Source organism: Lingula anatina, chromosome 1 (assembly GCF_051362555.1).
Source record: "Lingula anatina isolate TDL-2025a chromosome 1, LinAna3.0, whole genome shotgun sequence".
NCBI lineage: Eukaryota > Metazoa > Brachiopoda > Lingulata > Lingulida > Lingulidae > Lingula > Lingula anatina.
In genome coordinates this window covers 20,261,613-20,288,588 of record NC_141767.1, presented here as the reverse complement: position 1 = coordinate 20,288,588, position 26,976 = coordinate 20,261,613, and the positions used below count along the sequence as shown (strand labels likewise).

Sequence of the window (26,976 nt, the reverse complement as noted above, 5' to 3'; positions counted from 1 at the left end):
AGCATTTCAGAATAATTGCTATAAATGCCCTTTTTGTGGTAAAATAGAATATATTATGTTTCTATGAGTTGTTTACAATGTATTTATTGTGAAATATAAATCTCATGTGCAGAGTTGTTATCCCTTTAACTCTAAAATTTCCCCATGTTTGACAATTTCCTTAATTTTTCTCACATAAACCCTTTCTTAAATTTTGATTCCATCACATTTTTTGTATATGTTTTAAAGTATTTCTCACACAATTGTTTTAATTATTTGGTATCGATTTTATGTTTTGTTATTTTCTTTTTTTTTTTTCTACTTTAGATCTGTCTACTAATACACAGCCTGGTAGCACCACCTCTGGTAAGTCTTTTGTGTGGTAATTACTCACAAAATTTAAACAAAATTCATATGAACATTCCTAAAATAATGTTACAGTTGTAATACTTTAGAAGTTAAGGGGTATTTTTACAGGTCCAAAATTGTATTTCTGTTTGTGCCAAAAAGTATTTATTAAATAAAAAATTGTAAAGGTGTCATTGTCTTGATGAATGAAGTGTTCAATATTTGTGAGAGATAACCATAAATTTACAATGTGCCTTTTTGCTTCATGTCACTATGTAAAAAATGCTAAATTTGTAAGGATCCATGGTGTTTTACTAAGAGATAAAACTTAGTGAGGAAAGTTCAAATCGTCATCTTTCTAATTCACAAAGAAATAATAATGACCAATGTTACCAAAATTTTCTGCTTTAAAACAAATTTATACCTAGATTTTTCATGACTGATTACAGAGAAACAAATATAACAATGAGTTTTTAAACACACCTTTTAGACTTTTTGGTTTTTAAGAGGGGTAATTACTGCCTTAGTTGAAAAATAGTTTTGAGGTTTTTTAAAAAGGGCACCTTTTATTATCTTTTTTATAGTTACACACAAGCTATTACCAATAGAGAACAAATATTAGCAAGATCAAGGGTATGGAACTTCCAAGATGAAAGTACATTGAGTTCATTGATAACCCTGACATTTTGTCACTTTCATACACAGTACACTTAAAATGATACGTGAACCAAGTAACTACATATCTTGGCTTTTTTTGCCCTAATGTGCCCATGAAAGATTGCACAGCTACATGCAGGTGCTTATTGGTAGTTTGCTGAATTTTGGATGTATCAAAAACTCACCAAATTGTGGCATGAGTAATCTCAGTACCTGTGCTATATTATTTCATGGCATGATTTTGACATTCAGGTATGCACCAACACTAAGGCATGTTTATAATGAAAATTACCAGTAGTCCCAAATGTGTTGATTTACAAAATGGCCACTTAAGGACTGAAGGTGCAACAGCGACATCTAGCGCCAAGTGGGCTAGCATACCCCATTGCAATCCAACAGTTATTAGTTCTTCATGAAGTTGAAAATGAAACTTTTCATGAAACATTTCTGGGGGTGGATTTAGAAAAAGCACCATGGTACCTCACAGGTTTTTTAATGTGGCAGTAAATATATTTTCTCTTGTGGCTAAAATGAGCTTTTGAATTGCTGTACATGCTGTGGCATTCAGCACAGCCATGGTTCTACAAGTGCATTAACTATACGAGGTGCGATAATTTGTTCTTTAATGAATTAAATTACAGAACTAATTTCCTGTTTCGTCTGAACGAAGTTATTGACCTACTGAAACCTCAGTTGCAATGGATTGCTTGGCAGTATATTATATAGTCTTCTCATTGAACATCATCATTCAAAATGAATGTCTCTTTTATTTCAACTCACAGCATGAAGGCATAATAATGCATTGTTTGATTAATTGTTATTGCCAAAAGTATAAATGTTTCTTTTAATTCTTTATGAATATGATATACTTGTAAATTGTGTAGCTTTGAATAAGCCAGTTATGACACAGTCAGACCCATCAATAATAGATTTTCTCCAATAGAGCACTTAGACATACACCAAGTATAGTGCCTGTTTAATTTCTCACTGTGCATAATGGGTTTTGATTTACAGGACAAAAGTTTCATTACTTTGAAATGGCTCTGCAGATTAACCAAATATTTGTCGCCATGATAGGGCTTTGAAATATCTTTTCTCCTGCTCTACTGTTGCTAATGTCATAGTGGTGAATTTGAAAGAAATTTTGCAGAAAGAAAGCATGTAATGACAAGAGTTCACCCTTGGTAGGTTAACTGTATCTTTGATGCAGGATGCATCAAGTTGTGATGAAGCAGCAGATACGTTTGTGCATGCAGAATTTACTATGGACATGGGAATAAGTTACAAAATTTTCATCAAGCTTTGGAGCATTGGATCAAAATTGATTGGCAGGTTATCCATTATTTCTTTGACAACTGGTTTGTAATGAATTGATTAACAGGAAATTGTTACTTGGATGGCTAACAACTGGAAACGGCTGATAAGGTTGCAAGTAGATCATGGTAATTTCTATGCTACAATGTAGATGGATAGATGATATTTTCTTTTGTTCATACAGTCAATGTTCTTAAATCAAAGAGGTTGTTATACCATGGTCCTTGCTGAAAATGATCAGAAAATGTTTAGCCTTGACCCGCAAGTTAGGCAACCTTGAGTCTTCAAGTCTAAGGTAATTTTTAAAAGTGAATACTGAATATTGGATTTTTCCCTGAGCTACATGTGACTCTCTCCATGCTATGGCACAAAGCCATTTTCACTTTAGATTCTGGAAAGATGTTTGATGGGGATTGTCAAATGGGAATTACACATCCAACAGGGTTCTGGCAGAACGCTGTTGATGATCTGTAATTGATCTTGCTAAAGTGTGCATGATGGAAACAGTGCAAGCAGAATTATATCCTTCTCATTATCAAAATGGCCTCAAGTTCTCAATATTCCTGAGAGTGCACCAAATATTTTGTGCTTGAACTGCCAAATGTCAGCATGGAGTCACTATGATTCCTTTGAGTATTCCTTCTTGTATTGTCTGCTCTAGTTTTAATATACAGTGGCTTGAGGTATTTAAGTTTTTTTCCCCTAAGCAATTTTGTTTGTACAGGTTGCAAATGCACTAACAACATGTTACTGTTGGCTTCAGATTGACCTTCCACTCATTTTATTGCTTGGTTTAACAAGTTTGCATGTAAACAATTTAATGATCTACTTAATATATTTTTCATACAAACACCATAAAGGTTTTTAATTATCAACAGTAAGCAATGACATAGCCTCTTTTAAATTAAACAATGCAGATATTATAGAGGGTACAGAAATTTTATTTCATCAACGAATAATTTTGTGTGTGATCTGCCATAGTTGTGTCGTTTTTCATAAAACTGTCCATCACAGTTCAACAAAAATTGCTTAACGTTTCACCATTATTTTACCTTCAGTACATAAAAATTATGACTCAAAAGCTTTAAAGTTTTCCTTGTGGTGTTCAGTACTAAATCAGGCCTACCCAACTACCAGACTCGGCACCTACGGATCCAGAATAAACCGGTATATCAGACCACACTACCCGTTTTCAAGGTAAGTGTCAGATTCTGGAAGTTGGGTAGGCCTGTAAATGAAACTAAAATAAAGGCAATGTCAGAATTAAACATTTATAGTCTGGCTGTTTGATGAACCCCTGTTGTCTGAGTAAATTAAAAAGATTAGAAATATTAAACTTTACTTTCTTGTACTATCCTCATCAATATATAATTTCGTTCTAAATTCAATTTTTTAAAATAGGCCTTTTCTTTTGAACGTCTAGTTATGTATACAAAATATGTCCTCAGATTTCCTCAAACTCAGAGATCAGCAATCAGTGAGATTCACACAGGGACCATTAGTGTGGAACAGGGCCCTGACAAGAAGCTGAGCATTAGTCAATTCCTTTGGGAAGGACTTTCTCATGTCAGTTCTTTTAGAGCAATAGAGTTGCCAATACTTTCCATTCAGCCTCGTTAAACCTCTTAATCTCTTTATTTTCTAAAAGGGCTGATGAAACACTTACTGTATAGCTTAATCTAGCATTTTTCCATTAATGTAATTCCTGCATCCAGAAAATGCTTTTTAAGACTGCTTTAATTGCACTCAGAGATTTCGCTAAATTTTGTTTTACCAAACCAGAGAAGGGCAATTCTTATCTTCAAACATTTAACTTATTTGGTAAATTTATTTTATACTTGCTTGTTATGGAAGTAGAAAAAATCTAAGGCTTCGTTCACATGAAAAATCTATTTTCTAAAAATCTATTTTCTATTCGTGGTATCTTGTGATCACGGTCTGTGCCCTGAATACCCCGTGGCGTAATTACTGCCACCGCGAGCCAGTTACTTCCAAAGCTGTAATTAATTCTTGGCTGCGCTCGGAGTGATCGCAAGATACCGCGAATAGAAAATAGATTTTTAGAAAATAGACTTTTCATGTGAACGGAGTCTTATTAGTTATTAGATTATACAATGATTCTAACAGGCAGGTTTAATTTTAAAACTGATCAAATTCCTTTATCTTGTATGATCTGTGCTCAATATTTCCAAGTCTAAAGTCCCAGCTCCATTATAACTGAGCACATGTATGATAAGAAAATGACCAAGTCATTTTTGTGTTTTTACTTTCTTTAAGTGACTCCATGTCTTTCAACAGTTTTCCTGTCCCCTTGGAAATGTTGAGAAATATAGCAGATTCGCCATTGAGTATTAATTTTTAAACATTATGTCTGCTCTCTTGGTAACTGACAATTACAGAATAATATCTGTATTGTGTGTCACATCATCATCATCATCATCATCATTTAAAAAGTCTACTGGATATTGGATTTTCCCTTGAGCTACATACCCGGTATGTGACTGTCTCCATGCTATAGAGCAAAGCCATTTTCACTTTAGGTTCTGGAAAGATTCTTCCTCATACAAATCGAGATTATTTTTTCATAAAATGATAGTGCAGAATAATAGGCCATCCTTTTTTACTGAAGTAAAATTTGAAAAAAAAATGATAGATAAAGATAGATAGAATAAGCCCATTCACCTGATCTGACATTAAAAAAATGTAGCACTTACTGTATTCCATTGGTCTACATCAATAACAATAGAACTTATTGCTTTGGAGAAAAAAGGGCAACCTTTATATGACAATTAAATTGTCTGTTCAAAAGTGTCCTTGTGAGATTTTCCAGACAGTATAAGTCAATTTATACAATTAGAAAGTATAATTTTTTTACAGAAAAAGGGAATGAATACAACTACTAAAAAGCATTTTCATTTTCTCAAATGGGGTGATGCTTACACCGGTTGTAGAAAAAAAAATGCCAGTTTGTTTTTCAGTAGTTGAATACAGATGGTAAAAAAAGCTTTTAGAGAACCATGGAAAATCAGCTTTAAGCTATGCCCCTGCCCATGATTAAGATGTCTCAAACCAAAAAATAATAATAATAAATAAACAGAAATAAAAATAATAATTATGATCCTTGGTCACTTCACTTCCCATCAATGTGAAAGTGTAAAGTGTTTTAAATGACCTGACTACTTTTACTAATTGCACACTGCTTTTGAAAATGAAAAGAAAAGTACTGAATATTCACCATCGATATAATGAGCTGCATACTGTACTCTTCTGATTTGACCATCAAAAATATCAAATATATAGAATGAAATTTTGTGCTTGATTGGCTACTCCTTTTCAGAATTCATTATTTATTTATTTATTTATTTATTTATTTATTTATTTATTTATTTATTTATTTATTTATTTATTTTATTTTTTGGAGTGCCTGTAGGTTCTTAGGGTCATGGATTAGTCAATGCATCTCTTGCTTATCCTCATCAATCTTGTTAATATCCAAAATTATCCCCAGTCTATGTGAAGAAGCAGTAAAATTGAATGAGTAAAAATTGATCAGAAGGATATCTCAGTTGTGAGTAATGAATCATATTTGCTGACGTCCAAGAAGATTAGAGCCGAGTGGTTGGATCTTGTGGTGTTCCCAAAAAGAATTTTAGATCAATGATTGCTAATCGATCTGTAATGATAGAAATGAAGGATCATTATAGTGTTCAATAGAAAAAAACAACTATGAATTGATGGCCTCTATCAGCTGTTACATAAAAATGATGATATGTATGAAATGTTTGCCCTTCTCAGCTCATTATTGGTAAATGTTTCATATTATATGGAACTGTAAAATGGTAGATTTAAAACGGTAATAACTGAATTCCAACAAAAATGAATATTCTATTTTCAAAAACAAAAACTACTTTGTAAGGAATTTGGTGATTCATAAATGCTTTTAAAATTGTAAGCAATCACTCTATCTTTGATGCAAAATCTGTAATAAACCTCTCCTTCCTAGGTTCCTAATTAGTCTGCACATTTGCAAACTTGGTTAGTGTCTAGATTAATTTTACCTTCTAAGTTAACTCATGCACAGAGTATAGTTATTGGGGCAAATTTTATTCAAATCCTTTGTGATTGTTTTAGCATGTCTAGGCAAATGGTCTAATCTTGGACATGTTCGTTATTATGTCCAAGGTCTAATCGAGGGTCAAATGTGAGGGATTTGCTTTTCAAAAAGGGAGCCAAAAGCTGTCTTTTTGCTTTCAAAGTGACTAAATGCATAATCTCTGTCAAATATTTGATTAGGCCTTCACATCTCTAGAGGCTCTCAAGGGATGTAGTATTTTGGGGTTCTAAGGGTAGTGATTGAAATGGATGTCAAGTTGGGTTCAGGACATTATGTATTACTTGAGATTAGAAAAATAGATATCGGAATTGTGAGGAAACATTGTGTGACCTTTTGCAGTTGAAAGAAGACAAGATTAATCTGTTCAGTTTGGGGAAAATTAAATTAGTAGGACTTGATTTAGGGTAATATCCATGCAGCCATCTCAATGTTGATTGGAAGCATAGCAAGATATAAATCTGTGATGACGTTACAATTATTGTAGCTGAGACGAGCTTTTCTTTGGAATAATTCACTAATAGTCACCGCTAGACTCCAGAGGCTGGTAGGCCGGTTGAGTTTGCCACTTGTGTCGGGAGAAATCCAATTGTTTTGTTGCGTTCCCTTCTTCATTTCCATGACAACTAGTTAAAGTAACGGTATGTAGCCATTCAGATTTGAGTTGGAAGATTGGACTTTGAAGCAATTGGACTATTAAACTTCTGAGAAGACAGACAACAGAATCTGCCTGGAAATATTTCCTGATTCGATCAGCAACATCTATTCACATGGTACAGATGACACTCTCAGAGATAAGAAACTAGAAATTGTATTATAATTTCAAACCATTAGGGAGTTAGTTGCAAGAAGACTCACTCTATATTGAAAAAAAAAAAAAGGATCCGCTGAAAAGATCCATATTCTTAAGCCTGAGAGAAGAGTTGGATTCATGGTATTGAAGATGTGGAGATACTCAACACTGGTTTTATTCTTGCTTCTTCAATGTTCTGGCTGTCTAAGCCAAGATTTTAGTCAAGACGGGAAAAATCGTGGTGGGTACAGTATATATATATATATATGCAAATACATCAAGCATGTCTGTATATACACTTTAAATAATATGTACTCTGGTTTTTGTTGTTCATATGCATGCTTCCCCAATACTATTGTTAGATCCCACATATATTACATGCTTTAAAGTACAGTGGGTGAAATATTGGCATGAAATACACCATTAAAAAATTTATTTTGATAGCATTTCAATACAATAATAATAATAATAATAATAATAATAATAATAATAATAATAATAATAATAATTCAGTCAAGTTTTCCATTTTAAAAATTCCTTTTAGGGCAGAAGAAATGCATTTATTAATAACAAAGATCCAAATAGCAATTTTATAACCAAAAGGCAAGATATAAGGATGAAACTTAATGATTTTAAATCAGTACTCTGGCTCTCTCCTAACATCTATTTAATTGGTTCTAATACCCCTAGAAAATTCAATCATACAATTTTTAAAATAGATTTGGTTTACTCAGGGCAGTCCTGTATACTGTATCGAATTTTTAAAAAATATTGTTAAAATTTGATATCTTTTTCATTCCTATTTCTCTGGTCACAATGCTGGTCATTTATATAACTTGCTCCATGGCCATTAGTCAATTTTCATACATTGACAACTTTTAAAATATTTGTGATGCTTTCAAGCTGACATTTAGACAGACAATCACATTTAGTGTGATTACTTCTACATGTACCACTTGCTGTAGCCTAAAGCAATTGCAGAATGATATGCACCACATTTGTCTTCACTTCAGTCCAGTCTAGTTTAGCTACAAACAAACATTGCATGATTAATTACTGTTATTGCCACTGTATTATTCCTTCAGACATAGAGATAATAGTGTTTTCCTTTACCCAACTATACAGAGTTTCATATACTTGTTTTAATTGGATTATTTCACATCAATAATTGTGCCTGCAGCAAGCATAAAGTGTCAAATTGCATTTAAATCAAGTTTACAGTCTTTTCTTACACTAAAGTTTTCCGATTATCCTGAAGATTTAAGATTAGGCCACACAGATTTAATTTTATGGATGATATCCTCTGGAGACCCCAAAACAAATGTCAGAGAGAAAAAAAAAAGAATACTGAAGAATCAGCACTCAACTGCTTCATCTTTGTATCAAACCAACAACTAAGGATACTTTAGACCCACTTTAAGGCCACCATATAACTCAACTCCTCTCTCGATTCTTGTGTCATTGCAAAAGAAATGTGTGTGAGCAGCTCTGCATAGGACATCTTTGAGGTCGTCTGGATGATTGTGGCTCCCAATCAGTAGTCTCTCATGTAGTTGAGCAGACGTGATATCCCCCTCTCCAACGTTGCTTGCATACCAAAACAAATGTCATCCATAAAATTAAATCAGTGTGGCCTTATGAATTTCTTCCTAATGTCAGTGATAAAAGTGGGCAGGAGAAACAAATTAAGTTTGTTGCAAATTTCAGTCAAGGTTGATAAAGTTATCTAGCTTGTATATATTCCACATGCAGGGTTTTTGATCATTAGTATCTATTTTTACTGTCATTTGAGGTGACAATTAAGATTCTATTTCCAGATAAAGGGTAAATAAGATTATGAAAATGTTTTTCCTGGCTTCAGTAATTTTTAGTGGAGAAAACTGTACATGGAGAACTTACAGAGATTAATTGACTAGCTTAGGAGAAACAATTAACATTTTTAAATTGTATATTTTTTTAATGTAAAAAACATACAGGAGGCAATCATACTTGTCTTGATATGCTCTGTGAGATAGATGTTTTCAATACATTTTCCTTCAACCAAATGTTCACTCCACCTCATTCATTCATTCAAGACAGAATCTGAGGGTTTCCCAGCTCATTTTGGCCATTACCATCTCTCACCATCATAGACCTCCATGCATACAGTAATTTTTATATGTCATGATGATTTTCCTTCAACCAAATGTTCATTCCACCTCATCCATTCATTCAAGACAGAATCTAAGGGTTTCCCAGCTCATTTTGGCCATTACCATCTCTCATCATCATAGACCTCCATGCATACAGTAATTTCTATATGTCATGATGATTTTCCAACAACCTTAATTTGCAGTGTAATTGTTATACTTATGTATACACACCAAATACTGCCAGTCAATCATAAAATTTGTCTATTTTGATACCCAAATTGCAGTTCTATGCAAAAGGTTTGTTTTTTCACAGTGCATGTTGGCATATAGCCCTATTTGTAGATAGTAAGACAATTGGATTGGACATTGCTTCAAGTTAAGGAAGGCAGTTTCTGTAAGCGAGAAAGAAATCTCCTTTTAAGCTTGAGAGAATCGATCCATGTGAAAAGCAAAGATAGTGGAGATGCGCATGCAATTGCATTAGGAAGGAATAAATGGTCTCTGCTTGTGCATTTGATACCCATTAACCCATATTGCTTTGAATTAGGTTTCCTTAATGTCTTTCCGAGGAACATAATGTTACTTAGGACCTGATTCATAAATATATTTACTTGCATTTCCATATATAATCCTAACAAAAATGCCCACTGATAACACAAGAGTCCTGCTGACTTAATTTTCCCAATATTAATGCACAACTTGCTGTCAAATGCAGAACTGATTGTTGGAATGTCAGAATATGAGAATAAGTGTCAGAATATGAGAATAATAGATACAATAAAAAACTGTATTTTGATATAGTGCTGGGCTGTGCAACATTTGAATTAGCTATATGCCTTGAACCGCATTCATTTAAAATTTGGTGATAGATGTATTTAAAGTCAAATTTTGGCCACAGAACCCAACCAAACAATACCAAAATAGTTTCAAATAGTATAATTGAGAGAAATACCTAAGGACATCTTTTCATAATTCATATAAACCAATGCACTGAATGCTATCATAATTTTTACCATGACAACTAAAGTGTCACAGACATATCACAGCCTGTGCCTGTAGATGGCAATTTTCTCTTTGATAGAAAAAAATGACAATGTTAAGCAGAATAGGAACAGAATAGTTATATTGCTTAATACAATGTACATGTGCACTGCATTTGTACTTTTAATGGGTAGGTTGTGAAGTTTAAGTTGACAAATGAAAATTGTTGCCTGTTAATTTTTCACAGTAATGAAGATATTTTGAGGTAAAGTTGTTACTGTAGGTGATTTCAACACAAAACATTTTTTAATCATTATCTGAGTGTTCAGTGATATATCTGAGATAAAAAATTAAAAGATGAAGGTTGCATAGTTTAAAAAAGTTTTAAATAACACGTAATATATAAAATATTTTAAAAAGTGACATCTGCCTAGAACATACGATGTTGTGTAAAACATGCCCCTACAATACAAGGGTAGATGGTTTAAAAAGAAATTAGAATATCAAACTGAATGAGGGAATGTACAGAAATATGGCATGCATAATTAACACCTTTTCCTTCTCTTTTTAGGTTCAAAAGAAAGCTGTAATCATAACTTCAGCAGTTTTCTTCAAAAAGAAGGTACAAATTGCACCACAATCAACTCAATACTTTATCCAAAGCCGCAGAAATGTACATATAGTTTTAGTGGTTCTGGAAAAGAGAAGGTTCAGCTCAATTTCACAGACTTTCACCTTAAAAACCCCCTTTCCAGGTAAGATGTTAGACATGCTTGTTTGTTAATTGTTTGTACTTCTTGAAAATTGTCATTGTTTGTACTCATCTACATGAGCCCTAGCAATGCTGGCATGGATTCTTGATGAAATACTTTCTGAAGAAATTTTGAGAGGGAGACAACTTGTGTAAAACCATTCAAATTGGATTTTGATCATGAAATTTGGCCAATTTCCAATGCAATGCATTCACTTGGCAGGGAATATGAAATAGAACAATGCTACTGAATTTGAATTTGTGTTAGTATTAATCCTGCCCATATGAATAAAACACAAGGCGCACGAAGCAGCTTGCGTCTGGTAGCTTATCTCTGAAAATACTCCCTAATGAGCAAACTCCATTAGTACATGAGATTTATGAGAAACATAATTGTAATGACATATTCATAACCATGACAATTATGCATTTTCATGCATATTATGTTTCTTGAATACTAATAAAAATTGGCAACTTAACTGTTTAAGTTTTAAATGGCTGCAGTAATACCGTAGTGCAGTAAATTTTTTGTATCGTGAAGAACGAAAACAAAAACAACTTTGTGTGTTCTTCATCTTGTAACCTTGTGATCTGTACAGTTAATAACAAAAAGATTAATTTATACAAGTGCAAGAGAGAAACTACTTTCTTTAGAAAATAAGAAAGAAGAAAGTAAACAAATAAGACTGCAAAGAATAAAACAACCTAAAATTATTTATTTTGGAACCCAGAGTTAAGCTGCTTCATTATAGTTTGAAAAATTGCTCAGATTAAACAATGCAAGTATACAGAGTACATGTCTTTTAAAGTAAAATGCAGCCCTGATACAGGTACACTGAATGTGACCAATTCCAGGTGTGATGACAAGGCTGAGCTTTTTGCCAGTGGGGAAGACGAAGCCTTTGGAACTTACTGTAGGTCAAATCAGGGGGATGGCATCTCCCTGGCAATGTCCCATAACAACAAGCTGGAGGTGCAATTTACAAGTGCAACAGAATCTGACATGAATATTAAAAAGACATTTTGCTTCCATTACAAGTTCAGGACAGGTGAGCATCTTGTAAAGAAATTGCAGAACCCATTATCAGCATGGACATTGTATTGCATTATAAAGAAAAAACTTCAAATAATGTGAGAGTGAATTGCTTCATATTAAAATCAATGTATGAGCAAATTGGATTAGTTTCAGCATTTGCTTGAAATACAATTTCTTTAAAGAGTTTGTGATGCTAGTGGATCAGCATTAATACCATAAAAATTATTACAGAACAATTAAGCTTTAATTGTATTATTTTCTTTTTGTTTTTCAGATAATGGGCTCAAGTGTGAAAACGGAGATGCACTTAATAATACAGGTAGTACTATGTTATATTAATATACATGAATGGTGGGAAAAGCAATCTTACTAGTATATACTGGTCTCTACTACTAATATACTTGTAAATCAAATAATTCAGACTTCAATTACAGTTTTAAGGTTTTCTGAAGCACTCCATGAACATGAAGCCACTGTGGACCTCTCCTGGCTGGCACATGTTGTTTTATTCAATATGTTGTCCAACAATTGCATTGTATAATTTGTGATACATTTGGAGTGACCATACAACAATCATAAAATATTGAAAGGATGTTCTTATAAAATGCTCGTTTTAAATTGATATAAAAATTCACTTAGAAAAGCAAGATGATGCAAAATGATAGTGTGTGTATTAACCAATGTGGCCAATATATTATGTATATTTGGACAATATTGAGATGTATTTTAGATTGTTTTTTTAATGAACAAATGCAACCCAGTAATTTTTGGTCACACCTTATAAGCATAAATTTGGTTTTTATTTTAATTTTTCACAGATAAAACCTTTTTATTTTTTCATTTTTATCATAGAGTGTGGTTGTGAATTTAGAAGTGAAAGGGCAGCGAATGGAACTTTCTCCAGCCCTAATTACCCAGGCAACTATCCAAAGCAAACAGAGTGCCACTATAGGTTCTATGGAAGACCAAAAGAGAGAGTTAGAATAACTTTCAAGTCATTTGACTTAGAGGGTGTTGCAAACAGGTAAATGTTTTAGGCTGATGTAAGTATGTACAGTTATTTTAGATCCTATATTATTTCGACGGTTGATCTGTTAAGTGGATCGGAAACAGATAGTATTCTTTTTAGTGGGTGTGAAATGCAGGTCAAGTAGAAAAATTAGCAACATCGTATTATTCCTATATTTTTATCTAAAATCACTGTACCAACAGCACAGCACTGGTCCTACACATGGTTTTAGACCTGACCAGTCTCGTCTGCTGGTTCCGCCACCACATCACCATCACCGCTTCCCCTCCAAGACTTCATAAGCCCTTGTACCCATCTTTTGTACTGTATGTAGGTCATATATAATCTCAACTGGCTCCATGTAAATTTTGGGCTTTGTCGGTGCACTGGTGTAGGTGTAGCCATCATTGCAATGCACCGTTGTCCAAAATTTGCAAAATTAAATGCTAAATATATATCTCCCAAACTGAAGGAATTATGGGAAAAATTACTATAGTTGGCTTACTGCAAGTCATCTGTGGAGATTTCAAATATGCCCTTGGATTTGACCTTAGACCTTTATTTTAAAGTCAAACAGGTCAAACTGTTTTAAAAATGGGAATTTTTTGCAAAAAAAAATTTTTTGCACTAATTTTTAGAAACTACACAGACCTAACCTATTATATTATGGACAGGGGTTACATTTAGGGCCATCTTTCATCTTCTTGAGTTTGGGGTCAATTGGTGCATTATCACAGGGAAGCAGCCATTAGATACTGAAAGTGAAAACTCACTCTAATTCTGGAACCATAAATGCAAAGGACCTCTTGTTTGTTGCATTTTGTAGAGCTTGTCAAGCACAATACTGTAAGTGGTGTCTATCTTTTTGCTTTCCATATATAGTTGCATGTACACTGTACTGTACTTTATCAAAAAGTAAAACCTCGCACTTTTCAGTGGTGAAAAAATGTGAAATACTCCAAAATTAGCAGAGATATGCTTATAGTTACTATTGAACTTACTAGGAAGTCATATACTGGCAATCTGTGACCTTGAAATTGACTTTTGACCTTCTTTTCACCATGAACTAAACTATGCAAATTTTATGTCCCTTATATCCCCAAAACTGGTAGAGATATGCCCATAGTTACTACTGAACTTGAATAGGAACTCATATATTGACAGTCTTCCTATGACCTTGAATTTGACCTTAGACCTACTTTTCACCAGGAATCACACTTTGCAAATTTCCAAGCTCTTATATTTACCATTGAACTGGGATGGGAAGCCCCACATTCACAATTTTACTGCAACCTTGGGTTTGTCCTTTCACTTTTCCCCATGATTTTGTTATAAATTGTAATTTTCAACAAAAATATTGAGAACTCTTGTTTACTGCATTTTAAGAGCTTGTCAAGTCCTATATTTACAATCTCACTGCAACCTTGGATTTGATCTTCTACTTTTCCCCATGATTTTGTTATTAATTGCAATTTGCAACAAAAAAAATGGAAACTCTTGTTTACTGCATTTTGTAGAGCTTGTCAAGCACAACACTGAAGGTGGTGTCCTTTTGTTTGTTTGTTTGTTTTCCATACGAATGTGCTTAATCCACCTGGAGGTGCAATACCTAGAGGCAGTATCCTGATCCCCTCTATGATCCTCTAGTTTTAGATAAATTTGGCGTTTTATAGTTTATCAACCCATTTACCTAACCTTTCAGTCGCCTTGATGTCATATGCAGAGCCTAATTATAGGTGCAATTATTGTGTAAATCTGAGATATTAGTATTATGTGTATGTACACTTGCCAGCTTTGACTGGCTCTACATTTTGATAATTGTTTCTATCTCTACAGCTGTAAGGATCCAGCTATTATGGCAGATTATGTGGAATTCTCAGACTTTATTCCACCTGACAAAGCTAGGATTGCTAAGTGTGGGTCAAGACCTGAAGACAAACCTGATCCTGTCATGTCTGACCATCAGTTCTTTAGGATGATGTTCAAGTCTAATGAGGATGACTTTTATGGCACAGGATTTGAGGCAACATATGAATTTATTTCATCTGGTAAGAATGTTTCTGCATACATTAAAAAAAGAGGAAACATCTTTGTTATTGAGGAAAATATGAATATAAACCATGAAAACAAAGTTGAAAAAAAAAAAAAACACTTTTAAGTCCATTGTTATTTATTTTTACAATTCTATATATATTCATTTATTTTCATTTTTCTCAGGATTTTTATGGAAAATGGCAAGAAGACATTTAAAAAAAGCATTCCTCACAATTAATGTTCCTATACTTTGTATATATAGAAGATCACAGTACTGTTTTTGTAGAGTCAGAGAAGAAAATGGCACCACACCTTTTTCTTGAGCATAAAGTTACTGCCTTCTTTCATGATCATTCACAGCTGTATACAACATCAAATGATTCATCTTCTTTCTTTTCTTTTTTTTAGATGCCAGTAGTGATGAACTAAAAAATACTGGGGTTTTATGCAAAAGCAGGGTGTACTACTTATTTATTCCTGCTCTGGCAGCCTATGTGCTACTCAAGAATCTATGATCCAACTGGGATGACATACATGTATGTGCCTTTGAACAGCTGCATCTACATATATGCCAGCTCAATGCATGGCATAGTATGGCAAGAGGAGAACACTTGACTACAATTTTGTCAAATTCTGTGGCCTCCTCCTCTCCCCCTTTTTTATTTTGTAGGCAAACATGTTAAGGAATCAAGTCAAATGTTTTTCTTCCCCTGTATCTCTTCCTCAAAATCCAGGTCCACCAATGTTATTACCTTTTTGCATCTCTCATCATGACTCTTTACAAGAAAGCATGCAGCTGTGGACTGTGAACAACTTCTTTACATTGTACTTCTTCAGTCATAAAAAGTGCATAGACATATACACTGTATATACAGGATGTGTATAGCACATGTACAGATATAGACGATAATATAGCACATATCTACTAATACATGTGCTGCCTGACAGTGAAAGAGTTGACTGGCACAGGAGGAGGAAACTTGGAATGACCCTAGATGAATTTTATGTCAGACAAGTAAACATGTTAATATTCATTTGGCCTTTCAATAATTTATCGAATGAAAAATACAAAATAATTTTAACACAGTCAGTGGTTAGGATTGACTGCCTGTACATAATAATAGAGCATACAGTTGTTGATGTAATAATTTAAATTGTGTAGTCTGTAAAATAAATATAATATCAAAACATGTACACATTACATTGACAATATTCTTATATATACTATTAGATTTTGATGTACATAAATATGTGAGGTGAAATACATGTATGTGAAGAAATGTACATGAAAGGGACACTTCAAGGATTGTCTCCTTAAAATTCATTGTGAAGTTTAGTTAATGACTTATCTTTTGGTCTTGAATTAGTTTAGGTGGACAGAATATACATAAGCCTTACCCATATATTTACAGTGTATCCTCCAATTATAGAAACACCACAGGTTTTTGGCTGTACAAATTACTGCATTAATTGATGTAAAAATATTCATATTTTTGCAGCTCTATACATTTCTTCATTTGATGCATTTCAAATGTAGGACTCTCCATGTCTATTGAATGTATGTATTTTATGTGGAATATATGTACATATTGTCAGCTGTATTGTAGATGTACTGAAATTGATTTTTGGTCATTTGATATTTTGTGGAATTCCTACTGCGGTTGGGCTTGCTTATTTTCTCAGCCTGGTTTTTGGCTAATGGTGAAAGTTTTGATGCTTCAAAAATGCGTCATCTGATTCAAAGTGTTTTTGAGTGTTTCCATTAGCTAACTATTTTTAATGGGATGTAAAAAGTATTTCAAAAATAAGTGTTGGTCATCACTTAAAATGTGTGGTGGATATGTGTAAAATGACCACACTATGTTCAAACTTATAATTTTCAGTAAAGCTCAAGCTTGATATTATTAAATGCATGATGATATTATGAGACTGAAGAAATTTACATTAGATTCAGAAATGAGAAGTACATCTCTAATGCAAATCGTTGACTAATCAGGCAGCAAATCTGCTACATGTACAGTACAGTAAAGTTTGGCTGACAGGACAGTAAATGGCATTTTCATTGCCTTAAATTGCTCAGTTTACTTTACAAATTAGCCTGTGCTAATGCCGTTGGGCATGCTACACTTGTTTTAGTTGATAAAATCACTACTCCTGATTAAAAATCTAATTTTATATATTAAAATGTCAGGAATGTATGTAATTGTTCACTCAACTGGCAAATTAAGCAAAGTGATAAAGATATTGTCTTTAAAGGGTATTTTTGAGTGTTGGGTGTAATTGGTAAGCACCAAAAAATTGTTGAAGAACTGTGAAGTAAAATTATTGCCAAATTGTTTCAGTTGTTTATATCTTTCAGTTCCAGGATCCTGTTTTTTGTTTCCTTAAATAGTTTAGTATGTAAAATCTTACCAGAAATTAAAAAATATTCCTGCCTAAAGTAACTGCATATGTACATGCCATATGCTTGGTGGTAAATTCTTCACATGGAATGAAAATAATTAAATATGTGATGAAACTATACTCCCCACATTTTCATGTAAAAAGAGATCTGAAGCACCTTATTGTTTTAAAGGTGTATAATCACAGTGAGATATGCCAATTGATATTTTGTGTAAATGTGTATGTACAATTATGTATGAATAAAACAAACTTTTATTTTAATCATTTTTATCATCTAGCTATGCTTTAAAATGCCAGTTTTACCCTTTTATATACAGACGTATTCTGATCAGTCTGACTGTGTCATTGCCGTCGCTCTTGCTGTCGCTGTCCCACATGACTTTTGCTCCATAACTTCCAAATCATAATTTTGTTTTACTTAAAATTTACTGACGGGCTTTGTTTGGCAAAGGAGCAGGTTGCTTTCAAAAACTGGCACGATCAGCTTACATTTTTGGTAATTATTCTGGTTTTTAGCACAATTTTGGTGACATTTGCCCCATAACTGCCAAACCGTATTTTTGTTTAACATTTTACCGAGTACCTTTGTTTGGTAAAGAGGTAGGTTGCTTTCGAAAATATGTGTGATCGGTTGACATTTACAGTAATTATTTTGTTTTTTTGCACAATTTTGGTGACGTTCAGCCCATAACTTCTAAACCGTATTTTTGTTTTCCTTTAAATTTACTGTGTAGCTTTGTTTGGCAAAGAAGCAGGTTGCTTTCAAAAATCGGTATGTTCAGTGTACATTAACAGTAATTATCCTCTTCTTTTTGCCCAATTTTGGTGACGTTCGTCCCTGTAACAGCCAAACCGTATTTTTATTTTACATTAAATTTACTTTGTAGCTTTGTTTTGGCAAAGAAGCAGGTTGCTTTCAAAAATCAGCATGATCAGTTTACATTCATTTATTATTATTATTATTATTTTATTTATTTATTTATTTATTTATTTATTTATTTATTTATTTATTTATTTATTTTGCACAATTTGGTGACATTCTCCCCATAACTGACAAACTGTATTTTTGTTTTACTTTTAAATCTACTGAGTGGCTTTCTTTGGTTAAGAGGCAGGTTGCTTTTGAAAATTGGCATGACTGGTTTACATTTACGGTAATTATTGTTTTTTTTTTTTGTTTGTTTGTTTGTTTTTTTGTTTGTTTGTTTGTTTGAATATTTTCTTTCACGTATGAGCATTTTCAGTGGCTTTTATAGCCGATAAAACTGAATTACTTGCTAGTTATTCAATGTGCCTGTAGTACATAATGTAAGCGGGTAAGAGTGATTATGCTGTTTTAAAGCATTATGTAATAGTGCATCAAAATTGGCCAAAACATTATTTGGTGCACTCTTTTCTTGACACATTTGTCAGCTTTGTTGCCTTAATTGTTTCCTGTAAGGTGTCTGTATATTTGTCATCTTTGCTGTCTAGTTCTCATTTTATGATTGTTTACCAATTTTATTTTTTTTATTTTGTCTTCTTGGCCTTTGATATTTGCTTTCTTTGTTTCCATCTTGTATTATTCTGTCAACTGATTTGCATTATTTGCAGAGTGCAAAATAATACATAAACAAGGCAGCAAACTGTCAAACTGTCAAATGTACAGACAACAAGAAAAAAAACTCCAATCAAGCTGGTTTGCCAATTTGATTTATGTCGATCAGAATTCTTATAAGTTACAAAATAATAAATAGCACAGTTTGATTTTTAGAGCTTTTGTAGGTAGTAGTTTTTTATCAGTTTTGAAGCAATATTACATAATGCTTACCAGATAAATCACCACCAATTTTAATAATACAATATAAGCATCATGGATAATCAGAAAATTTGATTAGCAAAGGTCTTCAAGTCCATGGAAGTTCAGAGTACCACCCTGAAAATGCCAATATGTGAAAAATATGTTTCTCTTCTGTAAGTTTGGGAATCATAAGTAAAATGGTTTTCCTTTAATGGCCACTATGTTGGCAGAGCCTAAATAAGGTTTTCTTCAATTTTAATGCAATATTACATAATGCTTAACAGTATATAGCCACTACCAATTTTAACTATGCACTGCATGTAACAGATAATGTGACTAGAAAAGGTCTTCAGACCCATGGAAGTTTAAAGTCACACCCTGAAAATACCAAATATGTAAACAAGAGATAACCATACTGAAATGATTTTTTTCCACTTTCAACACCTAATTACAAAACACACAATAACCAAAGTACTTATATTTGAGAGTTTTGAATTGGGAAAGATTAGTACCCTTGCAGGATATGTAGACACAGAAAATATCAGTTTGGAAAATAGAGTATACCTTAAATTATTTTAGCCATAGTTTGGCTTGATTTTGCACCAGTTTGAAAATGAATAAATCATGATAATTGGAGTGATTTCTGATTTTCCATACATATGAAAGTGTAATAAATTGGCCAAATTTAAATAAAAAATGGTTTATTTAAATTAAATAAAATTCTAAGTGGGCCTATTGCTAAATTTTTGACCATTAGAGTGAATATTGGCTAAATTGTGTTAGTGATAATGGGGGGGGGGGGGGGGGGTGCTTTGAGAGAGAGGTAGGAAGCTATGTATATTGTATATATTGTGTTTGATGTGCTTGACTGAAACTTCAAGTTTTCTATTCCTGGCATCAAATATCACGTTTTGTTTATACATCAGCTGATACTACAGTTTCATTTCTCTTTGTTCTATATTATATAATTCAGTTATTCTTCAAATTGTGTTTTTTTATTCCTCTTGTCCTTTAGTAAACAGAAAGACCTACTTGTCATTTTATAGAGTAAGCTGATGCATAGATGCAGATCTGCATCAGAACTGAACTTTAGTTTTGCAGAATGTAGGTAAAAGAACTATATCTATTGGTAGATTCAGGGAGGGTAAGTTGTAAGAAAAAAAAGACAAAAAAATATAAAGCCATTACCTACCTTGTATAATTGGAATATTAAATTCCTTTAAACAGTTCTAATAACAGTTTTTTTATGCACTCAATTATTTTACAGCAGTGAATTGTAAACACATTTCTAAATGATGTATGTTGAAATATTCTTATATCACTGAGAATGAGATCGATATCACATTAATCTGCACAAAATTATTATAGTGAAGAGCTTAGTGTCAAGTTATCTCTGAAGCTCAGGGTGAGTCCAACACGTGTACCCCGAAATTAGCGCACAAACCGCTGCACTACAGCCCTTCGGTAAAGTCCCCTACGCCAGAGAGGTCACACGGCACACTAAGCCTGTCCCACGTCCTGGAAAAATAAGCCTGCTAGTTGACACCAAAATTAACCCAACCAACTACTAAAAATGTTAAAACTATGTTGGAAAAATTACTATTTTAGCTGACGGGAACTGGACGAATCCAGAAGCCATTATCGTATCTTGTCTGCGCGCTGAACACTTGCGCTTTCTGGTCATTACTCCTGGGGAGGGGTGCAAGTAATAGCAAACTGAAGCTATTTCAAGCGAGGTAAACCCGACCCCACCACTCCTAGCGGGGGTCATGCCGATACTCCCCCGCACCGTTACTCCCCCGCACCGATACTCCCCCGCACCTTTACTCCCCCGCACCGATACTCCCCCGCACCGATACTCCCCCTTAGTAAATTTTTGCATTATGCACATCGATACGACCCCACACCGATAGATCCCCGCATCGATAAACCTCCTGTAAAATTGCCGTTATACGCGCACCGTTACTCCCCCGCATCGATACTCCCCCGCGTTGTTGTTTCCCCGCACCGTTACTCCCCCGCGCCGACATCTTCCCCGCATCATTACTCCCCCTATGCAATTTTGACGAAACTGAGGATCGAGTAACAGAGTCAACCCTCCATTTAATTATACAGGTTAGGGTCAGTCTAGGTAAGTGGATCAAAATCTACGACCCGTTTAAATCCAAATTTTGCGGAGAATCTCATGTACCACGCAAGTCCTTTATGCGAAATTTCGAGTTCGCACGTATGTAAGCACGTACGGAGGATATTGAACATTTCCAATAGATTCTACGAATAGTCTGCGAACAGCGAGGCCGCAAGCGTAATTTGCTCCCTTTCTAAGGAGTTTGCGATTGGTTTGCAAGTGAGACTTGCCTGGTCCAAGATGCACGCCGCAAGAAATGAAGGAGAAAGAGCCCTTTGCGTGTTGAGTACGGCGCACGCCCTCACATCTATAACGAACAAAGTCGAAAACACGACGGGACTGCGAGTATAAAAGGTGTGCTCACGACGCATGCTCGTGTCTCGACAATTTCGTTGTGCAACACTTTAAAAAAAAATTGAATTTTGCTCAATTCAGATTCTAATCTAATTCAGATTCAAAAGACAAGGGAAAGAAGCTTAAAGAGCAGAAAAGAAGGTTGGAGGAAAAAGACAGAAAACGAAGCGCTTTAGCACTTCTTTTTTATTACTTAATAATTTTACAAATTCATCGTTGCCTGAAAAAAAAGACATAGCTGCGTTATCTTAGATTAAAACTAACTTTGCTTTAAGTTAATAAATAAATAAATAAATAAATAAATAAATAAATGAAAGGCCGTACAGGATATATATACAGTAACTACTGAGTACAGTAGGAGAACAAAATTAATTTTGCAAAACATTTCTCAAAAATCACAAGGAAGAGCTGTACAGAGACCTACGTACTATGTCAAGCTGCACACTAAGTCTGAGATCGACTTCGTGTAACGTTCTTTATTTTTCCCAATATATTACGAATAAAATTAGTCAATTCTGGGTCCCAAGAGGGTGGTGCATCTTGAAAAAAAAAAGCATTATAGAAAGTGTTGTAAATTACGAATGGGGTTTACAAAGTCAAGGGAATCTATGCCTTGGGGGAGTAGTGTTTTTGCGGAGTATCGGTACGCGGGAGTATCAGTGCGGGGGAGTATCGGTGCGGGGATGTAAAGAAGCGGGGGAGTATCGGTGCGAGGGAGTATCGGTGCGGGGGAGTAAAGAAGCGGGGGAGTATCGGTGCGGGGATGTAAAGAAGTGGGGGAGTATCGGTGCGGGGGAGTATAGGTACGTAGCGGGCCAACCAGGACTTTCGCAGAACAATCAACATAAGAAACGTTGGTACATTTAGCGTTCTTCAGTCTTCGTAAAGAGTAAGTTTTTTTGCTGTATTCATATTCAAGTACTGATTACTTCATGTCTGTGTTAACTTTAGCTAGGTCATTATTTGCACATTAACTTCACTCACTCCTTTATCAAGGGCCAAAGGGTTCCTTCCAGCCGGGTGCGATTTCGGCTTCCTTCGTGCGTAGCCTAAATGCGGCAGTTCGATATCACACATCGCTGCAATCAGGCTATCATACTAATCTTTGGGTCTTATGATCTCGTTCACCCTTCTCTCTCTCTCTCTCTCTCTCTCTCTCTCTCTCTATTTGCATTATTGGTAAGGGGAAGTATTGACCACTTGTGGTCCTGCTCATCCATCGGGACTACGGAGCCTTGTACTTTATCATTAACCAAGTGCACCACCGAACCAAGCCGCGATGCACACTCTGTAATTTTCACGTAGATCACTGACATTATTAGTTTTCAGACTTGACAACTTATTATTTTTTCTTGATTTTTCTTGATTTTCTTGATCCGTTCCCACGACCAATTAAGCTCCCTCAGCCTAACCGTCTGATCTGTATTAATTTAATTAAATTCTGTACTAATTGTACCACCAGCGTAGGCGCTGGCGGTACCCATGGTTTTAGTCCCGACCCGTATGTTCCGCCGGCTCCTGCGGCTCCGCCGCCAAGTCACCGTTACCGCTTCTCCTCCTAGACGGAAAGGGCCCCTGTACCCATCTCTTGGATTTAGGTCACCTATAATCTCAACTCGTTCCACGTAAAATTTGGGCTTTGTCGGTATTGGGGTCTAGGTGTGGCACTCATTGCAATGCACCCTTGTCTAAAAATGGCAAAATTAAATGCTAATTATCTACCCTACGGAAGGAGTTATGGGAAAAATTTGTAGAGACAGCTTTCCAAAAGTCATATGTGTAGATTTCAAATATGCCCTTGGATTTGACCTTTGACCTTTATTTCAAGGTCAAACGGGCCAACATTTTCAAAAAAATGAAATTTTTTACGAAAAAAATTTTTTTTTGCCCTGTTATTCAGACACCACACAGACTTAACCAATAATATTATTGGAAAGTGTTACCCTTCGGGTCATCTTTCATCTCCGTGAATTTGGGGTCAATCGGTGCATTTTCACGGGAGTAGCGGCCATAAAGTACCGAAACTGAAAACTGTCTCTAATTCGGGAACCGTTAATGCTAGAGACCCATTCTTTTTTGCATTTTGTAGAGCATGTAAAGCCCAACACTGAAGGTGGTCTCCGTTTTTTTGTATTCCATACGGTTTTCAAGTTACGCTGTATCAAAAAGTACATATTGGTGGTGAAAGCAAAATGTGCAGTACGGTAATGGATAACAAATTTTGAACTCTGGAAAAATAATACATAAGGCTTGGCAAAGCAGACAACTTGTGGTCAAAAATGACATTATTTCATCAAATTTGAACTTCTGGAACTTCAGAGCACCTCCTATTTTAAGAATTTTGACCAAAATGATGTTTTCTTTATTTTAATTAATCTTTTTTGTAGGAAATTTATGGCACATTATGGTAACTCCAAAATTATAACATTTAGTCCCTTATATCTCCAAAACTGGCAGAGATAGGTCCATAGTTACTGTTGAACTTGAATAGGAAGTCATATAGTGGCAATCTTACTGTGACCTTGAAATTGACCTTTGACCTACTTTTCACCATGAACTGAACATTGCAAATTTTGCTTCCCTTTTATCTCCAAAACTGGCAGAGATAGGTCCATAGTTACTGTTGAACTTGAATAGGAAGTCATATACTGGCAATCTAAATATGACCTTAAAATTGACCTTTGACCTACTTTTCACCATGAACTGAACTTTGCAAATTTTGCTTCCCTTTTATCTCCAAAACTGGCACAGATTGGTCCATGGTTACTGTTGAACTTGAATAGGAAGTCATATACTGGCAATCTAAATATGACCTTAAAATTGACCTTTGACCTACTTTTCACTATGAACTGAACATTGCAAATTTTGCTTCCCTTTTATCTCCAAAACTGGCACAGATTGGTCCATGGTTACTGTTGAACTTGAATAGGAAGTCATATACTGGCAATCCAAGTGTGACCTTGAAATTGACCTTTGACCCACTTTCCACCATGAACTGAACTTTGCAAATTTTGCTTCCCTTTTATCTCCAAAACTGGCAGAGATACGTCCATAGTTACTATTGAAGTTGAATGGGAAGTCATATACTGGCAATCTAAATGTGACCTTAAAATTGACCTTTGACCTACTTTTCACTATGAACTGAACTTTGCAAATTTTGCTTCCCTTTTATCTCCAAAACTGGCAGAGATAGGTCCATAGTTTCTATTGAACTTGAATAGGAAGTCATATACTGGCAATCTAAATGTGACCTTGAAATTTACCTTTGACCTACTTATTATCATGAACTAAACTCTGCAAATTTCTTTCTCTTTTATCTCCAAACCTGGCAGAGATAGGTCCATAGTTACTATTGAACTTGAATAGGAAGTCATATACTGGCAATTTACTGTGACCTTGAAAATGACCTTTCACCTACCTTACGATGAACTTAAATTTGATTGTACCATTTTTAGTTTCATATATTTTTTGCATATATTGAAAATTCTTGTTGATTGCATGTTTACAGCTTGTCAAGCACAAGACTGGTGGCTGTGTCCCTTATTTTGTGTATGTGGGGGTCTATACGAATGCGCTTGCTCCAGCTGGTGGTACAATATTCGGAGGCGGTATCGCCTCTCTGATCCTCTAGTTCTTACTTGGGTTTGGCATTAATAAAAGCTGCCTCAACTGGCCAAATATCAATCAACCCATGTCAAATTATTTCTTTAATTTATTCGTATACTAAGCTTGATCAAGGATGCCCTTGGCTTGATGGAGGAGATATAGATGTAGTTCAGTGTGCCCTAGGAATGGTATTTTATCAGCCATTTTATGACAAGCCCATTATCGCATCTTGCCTGGGTAGAACACTTGCACAATCATTTTGGTCATTACTCCCTTACAGGGGTGCAAGTATAGTAGCAACCTGAAGCTGTTCAAAACAATTCCAGACATAAAGAAACTTTCGAGATATTGAATACCCAGATGACCCACACTACAAGAAATCTGCAGGTCCTCTCAATTCTGTGCTGCCCAGTTTGAAGGATTTTTTATTATTTATTATTATGTACAGTATTTTCAAATAAATCTTGCCAGTCCTTTGGACTGGCAGTATCAAAATTTTACAGGCCCTCTGGTATTTCAGGTGGTCATGACCTGCCATATTGACAGTTTCCCATGTTAGCATTCTTAGCATGCCAGCCAGAATTTTTGCAGTAGGGAGCAATCAACAGAAAAATTCACCATGCCCATCACTGCCCATTATCTCCTCCTTCTCAGAACAATTTACCCTTATTCCAACCGAAACTACCTGGCTTCTTAAAATTGTTCATGTTTCAGTGGCACGCAAAAGAAACAAAATGAGCCACAGCTCCCTATGAACGGCCCGCACTGAGGTCATCCCAGAGAAGCTCCAGCTCCCAGACAAGCTCCTCCCATATTTCATCCTCAGTTGAAAACATGTCAGCTATACCGTCCACATCAACAGCACTGTCCACCTCCTCAGCACTGGCCATAGACCTTGCAGGCTTAGTTCTGTCCATGTATGAGATGGTCCTGAAGTTGGCATTAGTGACTGCCCAACTGGCACTTGCCACGGCCCAGATGTTGTACCAACAGGCATCTACAACCTGCACAGGACCAGACCAAGACAACAGTCCGCTTCCAGATCCAAGCCTTCAGATGGCATGCTCAAGCCATGTTCATCTATCCAACCCATATCCCAGATCAGCTCCTGTCTCTAGCCTTGTTGAAACTGCCGGGCGACTGTTAGATGCAGCTCAGGAACCATCTTCAAAAAGGGCTTACTACAAAGCTTTGTCTGATTTCTTAGAACTTAAAAATTAGAACTGAACGTTTTAAAAACACTTTTATTCCTTTCTCTTTATTAAACCATTAGTGGTCTAAGTTTTACTTTTGAAACTCATTTTGGCCTTTATTGTATTTAATTATCATTACTCCATCCTCTTTTACACTAACTTTCAGATGCCTGTGCAAAAATTTATTTTATTCATTTATTTTAATTTATCCTTTTTTATGTACAGACAGAGATGTGTCTGTACATATAGCTGTCACCTGCGTCTGTCATCGCCGTCGCCGTCGGTGTGCACTTTAACCATAAACACGATAAGTGAAAAACCGTTTTACCTTTTGGCTTGTTTATCTCATTAAGTTATATTCGCATAT

General features: G+C 34.9%; 2 protein-coding genes across 7 annotated transcripts in view; both read left to right on the top strand.

Moving 5' to 3' along the window:
• LOC106179295 (suppressor of lurcher protein 1-like) overlaps positions 1–17,809 on the top strand; it is a 56,930-nt gene extending 39,121 nt beyond the window's left edge. For all 6 annotated transcript variants that reach the window (XM_013562853.2, XM_013562872.2, XM_087000349.1 and 3 more), the window contains 7 exons: positions 307–345; positions 10,887–11,070; positions 11,922–12,115; positions 12,377–12,421; positions 12,955–13,126; positions 14,948–15,159; positions 15,554–17,809. In XM_013562853.2, the coding sequence (XP_013418307.2) occupies positions 307–345; positions 10,887–11,070; positions 11,922–12,115; positions 12,377–12,421; positions 12,955–13,126; positions 14,948–15,159; positions 15,554–15,660 (953 nt within the window). In that variant the 3' untranslated portion in view covers positions 15,661–17,809. The remainder of the gene's footprint in view (positions 1–306; positions 346–10,886; positions 11,071–11,921; positions 12,116–12,376; positions 12,422–12,954; positions 13,127–14,947; positions 15,160–15,553) is intronic.
• A 4,809-nt stretch (positions 17,810–22,618) lies between these two features.
• On the top strand, positions 22,619–26,961 carry LOC106179365 (uncharacterized). Its single transcript, XM_013562976.2, has 2 exons — positions 22,619–22,699; positions 26,131–26,961. The coding sequence occupies exon 2, from the start codon at positions 26,251–26,253 to the stop codon at positions 26,635–26,637; it is 387 nt and encodes a 128-aa protein (XP_013418430.2). The 5' UTR covers positions 22,619–22,699; positions 26,131–26,250; the 3' UTR covers positions 26,638–26,961.
• Positions 26,962–26,976: the final 15 nt, after the last annotated feature.